This window comes from Urocampus carinirostris, chromosome 9 (genome assembly GCF_059441175.1).
Source record: "Urocampus carinirostris isolate Australia breed hairy pipefish chromosome 9, RoL_Ucar_1.0, whole genome shotgun sequence".
Lineage (NCBI taxonomy): Eukaryota > Metazoa > Chordata > Actinopteri > Syngnathiformes > Syngnathidae > Urocampus > Urocampus carinirostris.
The window spans coordinates 9,416,829-9,426,018 of record NC_142357.1 but is presented as its reverse complement, the minus strand read 5'-3'; the positions used below and the strand labels follow the sequence as shown (position 1 = coordinate 9,426,018).

Genomic DNA, 9,190 nt, shown 5'->3' with positions numbered 1-9,190 from the left:
TCCTTTTTCATTTACCAAAATCTTCACGAAAAGTGCATTTTATTTACACATGAAATTAAATAAATCCATTCAGCAGATTCTCCATTTTTATGGAATCCACAAATCTGGGCAGGCTTTCGGTGTTGGTAGGGTATTTAGCTGGGGTGGGGTGATGCAGTAGGGATTAAGTGGGGGTAAAATATTAAACCCAAGACCGACTTAAGCCCAACCTGGAATTTGTGTCAGGCCAGGACCAAAATGTCAATCGTTACATAGGGGCTCTGAACGTCTCATGACAATTTGTGAATAGGAGGAGAGAAAAACAAAATGTGCTGAAGAGAAAATGGCTTTTATCTCCTTCCTTATGTTGTTTCATATCCCTTTAACAAGGTGACCGGTCGAGCAAAACAAGAGCTGCAGAGATTAGCAGTTCCTTCAATGTTTTTATTACATAATATGCGGTGCAGAAATAAGCTATAGAACACTGGTTGCACATTCAGAAGTACAAAGTCGTAACGGTTGACAGTTACTTTTATACTGGGAGGGGAGTCAGTGAGTAAAAAGAAAACTAAAGAAAATACAAAATGGCAGGCAAGCATATTCATATAAAAGGGCAGTCTGTAAAAATATATATCCTTGAAGTACAGTGGTATTACAAGTTTCCGCTACACGAAGGCCTTTTGTTTAAATTGGTTCAACTAAGTACTGTTATCGTTCAATGAGACTTTCTGACAACAAAATAAAACAAAATTGAAATAACAGTGAATCTAAATAATTAAAATCAAATGAAGGATTAAATCATGAAAGTGCACAAGTTATGCAAGGCCGAACATGGTGTACTAATTAGTGGACATAATGGGTGGTGCGTAAAATTTATTGTGCACACTTGTAAGCTCTGGACAAGCTTTCTGGCTCAGAACGGCGGATGGGTGGTTAGCGAGCAGCCCCACAGTGCAGTGGTTCAGGGTTCAAGTCCAGCTACCGCAACCTCCCCGTGTGGAGTCTGCATGTTCTTCCTGTGCCTGTGTGGATTTCCTACGGGCACACCGGTTTCTTCCCACATTCCAAAAACATGCATGTCAGGTTAATTGGCCGGTCCAAGTTGTCCCTAGGTGGGAATGAACGAGTGAGTTGTCCATCTCTGTGTGCCCTGTGACAGGCAACCAGTTCAGGATGTCCCCTGCCATCAGCACCACCGCGACCCTACTGGGGATAAGCGGTGCAGATAATGAATGAATGAATGACTGAATGAATTAACCTCTACTGGGAAGAATTCAAAGACAAACTTAAAAGTGAAAAAAAAATGATGCAGCAGTCTAGTTCGTTTTGTCAAAATGTTAATGCAGCAAGTCAAGATGGTTTTCTGTGGTTTTTGTGGCACATATGAGTTTGTAGGCATCCCTGTCAACATATTTTGTGGATCAGGAGGACCCCAGGTCTTAATGCACCAGCCCAGCTTGTTAACAATGGGTCAACCTTGATAGCTATTATCAGTCAGGGTGTCGTTGTCTAACCCACAGAGGTCTGTTTGTCTTCAATGGATATGCCTCTCCACACCATCAATGACCCACTACCAAACCAAAGATGTTGTACGCAGTATAACATTCCCTTTTCACTCTATTTTGCCCTAAATAATTTCCCACAGTGGGACAGGCACACACACACCACACACACACACACACACACACACACACACACACACACACACACACACACACACACACACACACACACACACACACACACACACACACACAGCTACAATTACAATCAGAGAGCAATGATTCATATAGAATCAGCGCCCTCTTCCGCAGACCCCCACTTGTTTTTTTTTCCCATTCAGAAATCTCCTTTCCTGCCACGTGACACCCCCGCCGCACTGACGCACATAGGCAGTCGACACGAGCACTATAGTCAACTGCGGTCGCTATCCGTGGTGCTGATACGCACAAGGACGCTCCTCTGATCAGGCTATTTGCCAGTTTTATGTTATCTATTTATGTATGTGTCTAATATCCGTCCAGGTACGTATGTACATATGTACCTATGTATTTATCTCTCCTCTGTATATATATATATATATATATATATATATATATATATATATATATATATATATATATATATATATATATATATATATATATATATATATATATATATATATATATATATATATATATATATATATATATATATGAAATATGCATTGTTATCTGTGTCAGTAACAACACTTTTGTAAGATATTGGTCCTCACGATTGTGGCAGATACCAGTATTGGTTGCCTTCTAGTGGCTGTTAAAGTTCAAAAACTAGAAATATAGTGATAAAAAAAAATCACCTTTTATGAATTGAAATGAGGACAGCACGGCGGCGCAGTGGTAAGCGCATGTGCGGCACAGTTCATTTCATGGGAACATCCTGCGTGGGTTCAAATCCAGCACCAGACTTCCTGTGCGGAGTTTGTATGCTCTCCCTGTGCTTGCGTGGGTTTCCTCCGGGCACTCCGGTTTCCTCCCACATTCCAAAAACATGCATTTCAGGTGAATTGGCCGGTCCAAATTGTCCCTAGGTGTAAATGAGCGAGTCAGTTGTCTGTCCCCGTGTGCCCTGTGCCCGGAGATGGCTGGGATGGGCTCCAGCCCCCCCGCGACCATAATGAGGATAAGCGGTACAGCTGATGAGATGAGATGAGATGAATTGAAATGATCTGCATTTATACATTTGCACACTGTGAAGCGCTTTGGGAAGTCTTGACTTGAAAAGCGCTATATAAATGCAGATCATTTCATTTTCATTTCAATTGCTATATGAAATATATAATTTAAAAAAGACTTCAATGTACTTTTTTCAAAAGATCTTGTTTTTTTGTCAGTTGTTTTTAATTATTTTATTTTATTATTATTATTTTTTAGACCTGTGAAGCTCTGAACCCACGAACGTGGAACCGCGAAGTAGCGGGGTCCCACTGTATACCAGTGGTTTTGGCACTGTGAGCAGGTGTCAGATCGTGCTGAAAAAAAATCCTCATCTCCATAAAGTTTTTCAGCAGATGAAAGCATGAAGTGCTCAAAATCTCCTGATAGCAAGCTGTATTGACCCTGCCCTTGATAAAACCCATGCAGTGCATCAACACCAGCAGCTTACATGGCGCCCCAGACCATCACTGGCTGGATACTTGACACTAGAGTTCAGGCATTTTGGCATTTCCTTCCTCCCAGTCTTCCCCCAGTCTCTGGCACCTTGATTACCAGAGGACACGCAAAGTTTTATCCAAAAAAGGTACTTAGCTCTACTGAGCAATAGTCCAGTGTTGCTTCTCTGTCTCCCAAGTCAGCCATTTCTGCCGCTTTTGTGGTTCAAAAGTGGCTTGAACTGGGGAATGTGGAAACAGTCACCCATTTCCTGCACAGGCCTGTGCACTGTGGTTCTGGATGCTTCTAGTCCAGAATCAGTCCACAATCAGGTCAGCAGTCTTAGCCATGATTGTGGTTTTGAGTAATGAACCAGGCTAAGAGTTCTTAACAGCCTCAGGAAGCATTTGCACGTGTGTAGAGTTAACTCGCTGACTCAGATGATTCGATTTAGAGCACCTTTTCTTAATATGCTAAGTTTTCGATGTGAATTTTGGGTTTCATGGGTTGTATGCCAAAATCTTTGATATTAAAACAATATAATACCTGAAATGTTTCAGTTGGTGTGAATTATTCTAACATATATGAAAGAATAAAGTTTATCAGTACATTATAGAAAACAATGAACTTTATAACAATATGCAAATGTTTTAGAACACAGGCGTCAAACAGGCGGCTTAGCGGGCCTGATATGGCCCGCGAGACACCACTCAGAGAAGCGCAAGAGAAAAACATGTTGCTCGTTGAAATATGTCAACTTGATGTTGCCAAAGAAAGGTGCCTCGAACAAAGACACTGTACTTGTATTTCTTTTTCTCTCTCTCTCTCTCTCTCCCTTTTTTCCACCCTTTTTATCCCACTCTCTCTCTCTGTCCCTTTCACTCTCTGTGTCTCTCTTTTTCTCTTCCTTTGTTGCTCTTTGTCTCTTTCTCTCTCTGTGTCTTTTTAACTTCTTTTGCTCTAACTTCCTTTTTTCCTTTTCTCTCTTTTCTTTTTCTCTTCCTACCCTTTGCGCTTTCTTTTCTCTTTTCTCTCCTTCTGTCTTTCTATTTCTCTTTGGATTACTTTCTTCCCTTTTGGTCCCCTTTTCCCCCTCTCTCACGACTTCTCGTTTTATCTCTTTTGTTTTTCACGCTCTCTCCCTCTCTCTCTCTCTTTGTCCCACCCTCTCTCCTTTTCCCTCCCCCTTGCTCTTATTTCTTTATCTCTCTTTTTCTTTCTCTTTAATTTACTAGTCCGGCCCCCGACAGAATTTCGGTTCTATTGTGTGGCACCCGAGTTAAAATGAGTTTGACACCTCTGTTTTAGAAGGACCTGTAGTGCTGATGAGTACCAATACTTGAGTGATGTGCAGTCAGGGGAAGTATGCCTTTAGAAATTTAAAATTAAACTTGTGTGTTTTGTTGGTAAATTGGCACGAATATAGGGTCATTGTTCTGCAAGACAGGTATCCTATTTGATGATACAGAGGCATCAAGTTACTATTACTTCCCCCTTTAATTTATTATCAACACTTTATTATGGCTGGTATGTTGGTATTGGGATCAGAGAGGATAAAATGCTATCGAACAGTATCTATCATCCGTTTGTCCATTAATACACCCAACCACCCACCTACCTATGTATCCTATCCATCCATCATCTATCCATCTTTAATTTTAATTTGATGTCTTTTTATGTAATGTTTTGTTTTAATGAATAAGAATCAACCAATGCCGCAAAGGTCACAGCGCGTTGCATTATCTCGCCCTCGCCCTCGTTGAACCTGAGGAGCGACACTCACTTTCTCTCCTTTTTTTACTCTCCCCTCCTCACATCTCTTCCTTTCCTGAGCTCTGGTCTCGCGAGAGCCTGCCGAAGCCGCTTTTTGACAGGCAGTCGAGGTTGCAGCAGGCAAGGCGGGCGGAGGGAGACGGTGGAAAGGGAAGGTAAAGCTAGCGAGCGGCATCATGGCGGACAGAGACAGCGGCAGTGACCACGGAGGGCCTGGTGCAGGCCCCGGCTCGCTGCCGCCGGGAGCCATGAGCTCTATGTCCCGGCTGCAGCACGACACCGAAGAGCTCGCCTCCAAGCGGGTCGACATCCAGAACAAGAGATTCTACCTCGACGTCAAGCAAAACGCAAAAGGACGCTTCCTAAAGATAGCCGAGGTCGGAGCTGGGGGGAACAAGAGCCGCCTGACGCTTTCCATGTCGGTAGCCGTGGAGTTCCGCGACTATCTCGGTGACTTTATCGAACACTACGCCCAGCTAGGGCCCAGCAACCCCGACTTGGTGCAGGACGAGCCCCGGCGGGCGCTCAAAAGCGAATTTCTGGTGCGCGAGAATCGCAAATATTACATGGATCTGAAGGAGAACCAGAGGGGGCGGTTCCTGAGGATCCGACAGACCGTCAATCGGGGACCCGGCCTGGGGAGCTCACAGGTAGGCGATACTGGGATTTTTGGTGTCGATATTATCCTAATAAATACAGTAATCCCTCGTTTTTCACAGGCGTTGCATACCAAAAAGGTCCCGCGATAGTCTTAACCTGGCCGAGAGAAGCATAAGAAAAAAAAACGAGCCGCTTCTAATCAAACAATGACCTGCAGTTTTTGGTATGTCCAATGGATTTTTCCAAAGCCACGCGCAACTCCACCCATTTTGGTTGTATATGCTGACTACTATTTATCAAACAGACATGTCTCCAAAAAACCCATTCAGATGTTGTTTGATTTAATAGAGAGGTATTTTTAAGGCAATTTAATTGCATTCACCTCTATTTTTTAGCATGTTCTTGTGTTGCCCCACAAACCAATATTTTTCAATATTGAAATATCTCCTCTCATTAGCTGCACCACTTATCCTCAGTAGGGTCGTGGGGGTGCTGGAGCCCATCCCAGCAATCATCGGGCAGTGGGCAGGGGACACCCTGAACTGGTTGCCAGCCAATCGCAGGGCACACAGGGGCAGACAACTCGCACGCTCATTCACACCTAGGGACAATTTGGACCGGCCAATCCACCTGAAAATGCATGTCTTTGGAATGTGGGAGGAAACCGGAGTGCCCGGAGGAAACCCACGCAATCACGGGGAGAACATACAAACTCCACACAGTAAGTCCGGTAGCTGGATTTGAACCGACACAGGAGGTTCCCAAGACCTCAGAACTGTGCCGCACATGCGCTAACCACTGCGCTGCCGAGCTGCCCCAATATTGAAATATCTCGCTACATTTTTCTGTATGTTTTTTGAATCAATAATATTGATCTAAATATTAAATTCAGTGGAATAAAACACTTCTAAAGTATCACTATGAGTGCTTGAGTTTTTAAATGCACATGAATATGTATCTATCTATTTATCTATCTACCTTGGTCGTATCCCTCGAGAGGGGTGACCGACAGCAAGACACATACACAAAAACAAAGAAAAGGAAAAAGTAGCAAAAAACACAAAAATTGACCATGGCCAACCCAAACGCCCAAACAAGTTAAGCACCTCGGCACCCAAATTGCTCATGCTTTCGTCCCTCCAGATGAAACCATGGAAAGCAAATGAATATAGTGTTTAAAAAAGGATGTTACTTTGCTATGACTCTTAAAGTTTTTTTTTTGTCAATGAATATATGTATTTGTATATTTTTTTTGTTTCAAAACCAATTGGATGAAATGGTCCTTTCTCAAACAAATGGATCATGTATTGCCCTTGACTCAAAGTTTGATGACCCCTGATTTAAAAATATGAAGTAAAATTATTTATTTATTTGTAAAATACCGGTACTCTTGTATACATTGAAAACAAAGAACACAATTTACGGGCTCAAACATCTAACAAATAAAAGAACTGTACTTTAAAACAGTTTTTTTTTTAAATTTACAAATAACTTATGTACTGTCAAATTATAATTTAAAAAAAATATTTAGATTTCAGAACGCTTTTTTTTACTTCACTTGATACTTTGTCGCCGTCATGTGGATGTTATAGTAATTATTATTTTCCTTAGGCAGGGTCTAGCAACCCAAAAGTTGAAGCCTTGTTGGACCAATAAAAATATATAAAATATGTCTGGAGCCACTAAAAAATTAAAAGGCTTATCAAGTAATCCCTCGTTTTTCGCAAAGGTTTTGTTCCAAAAACGTCTCGCGATAGTCAAGACCCTAATTTATTTATTTAATTGTTTGTTTATGTATTTAAAAAACAACATAATTGACAGGCTTAATATGTTTTTACAAATAAGTGTTTTGTACTTTAGAAATGTTTATTTTTACAAATAACTTCTGTCCTGTCAAACTATATGTCTATATAATAATAATCTTGACGTTTTATTGCATAACTTTATGGATTAAGAGCATGATCCACTTTACATGATACTTTGCCACTATCATCTGGACATCGAGGAACAGAAGCATTTACTTTCTTTTTTTCTCCTCCAGAAACCATGTATTTTTTCAACCATCAAACATTTTTGAAACACCACCAGGGAGACACTAGGAAATGCCAAAGACTCGCATGTGGCTCTACAACAAGTTTAGCGGTTCAAGAAGTTCAACGTTGTTGGCGATAGAAAGCCTCTTCCCTGTGTAGCCAACCAAATGCCCAACGCAAACCGCGATAAAAATCTGCGAAGTAGCAAAACAGTGTTAAGTAAACCGCAATACAGCAAGGTATTACTGTATAGGCCATATGAATAAGCAAACGCCTACTGTATATATATATAATATATATATATACTGTATATATATATATATATATTCGTTGGAAAAAAATAAGAATGTGTTCAGTTTATGTTACTACAGAAACCAAATATTTTTCAATCATCAAACATTTTTGAAGAAAAGCCAGGCACCTGCTAAGAAGCACTAAAGAGCCGTATGCAGCTCCATAGCAAATTTAACGGGCCAGAAGTCCAACTTTGTTGGCGAGATGAAGCATCTTCTTCTGCTTTTTGGTGTTTTTGATGTTAGTGTTTTGTTGACATGATGGCTTTTACAGAATCTTAAAAATGAAAAAGATGTGCGCATATGTAATATAGGTTCGTCAAGCTGTTTTATGCATACACAATTTAGACCGCAAAGTTATTGACGCACAAGCGGTCACAGGCAGAAAAGGGTCTGGGCGACTGTTTCGCCAATCATAATGCAGAACACAACGCACAATGAAAATCCGTGAAACTAGCGAAACTGCGATAATGCAAGGGAATTAATATACAGGGTAGTATCGATCAATACCGATCCAAAATAGATACTTTTTGCTTGGAAATCTCGTAATGATGGAATATTTGAACATCAAATTTCAGTGTGCCTTTGTAGAGCCAAAAAATACAGTAAATTAATTTGCAAATGCATAATTACAACGAAATGCTTCTACATATGTTAACCAGTTATCAAAAAATTGATTCACTTTATTGTGAAACCATATTCCCTAATATTTATGTTCTAAGTAATACGTTTTTTATCTTCTGTTTCAATCTCACACGCCTTATAGTTCAATGCACCTAATAAATGAAAAAACATTTTTGACAAGAGTTTTTTTTTTGTCATCATATAATCGGATGTGTCTTTCGGTAATCTCTTGTTTTCCAGGAGGGGTTGGGTTCCAAAAACGTACAGCAATAGTCCAACCCCACGAAATATAAACATTTGTTTTGTTTATTTGCTTTTGTATGTATGTATGTATTTATTTATTTATTTATTGCTCAAGAACAAACCCAATTTACAGGGTGAAGTATTTGTTTCACAAATAAAAGTACTGTACTTTGTTAACGTTTACAGATAACTTCTCTATGGTATGATTTTAAAAATAACCTTGTCGTTTTATTGCAGAACTGCATAGAATAAGGACATACTTTGCCCCAATTATGGGGACGTTGTAGAAAACAGCTTTTACCTTGTGGTTCTGTCCTACAGAAACCATATATATTTCCATTATAATTTTTTTTTTAAAAGGGCCAGAGAGCCACAAGGGTGCGCCAAAGAACTGCATGGGCTTCCAGAGCAAGTATAGCAGGTCCAGGAGTCCCAACTTTGTTGGCGATAGAATGCAGAACACAATGTTTGATGATAATATGCGAAAACCTCAATAAGTAGCTCAGGAGGT

The 9,190-nt window shown here is 40.5% G+C and overlaps 1 protein-coding gene across 2 annotated transcripts in view; it reads left to right on the top strand.

The window, feature by feature from the left end:
- Positions 1–4,862: 4,862 nt before the first annotated feature.
- The window catches only part of purab (purine-rich element binding protein Ab), a 69,358-nt gene continuing 65,030 nt past the window's right edge, over positions 4,863–9,190 (top strand). For both annotated transcript variants that reach the window (XR_015851395.1, XM_088344491.1), the window contains exon 1: positions 4,863–5,536. Coding sequence is in view for 1 of the 2 variants with exons in the window: in XM_088344491.1 (XP_088200617.1) it covers positions 5,063–5,536 (474 nt within the window). In the remaining variant the exon portion in view is untranslated. The remainder of the gene's footprint in view (positions 5,537–9,190) is intronic.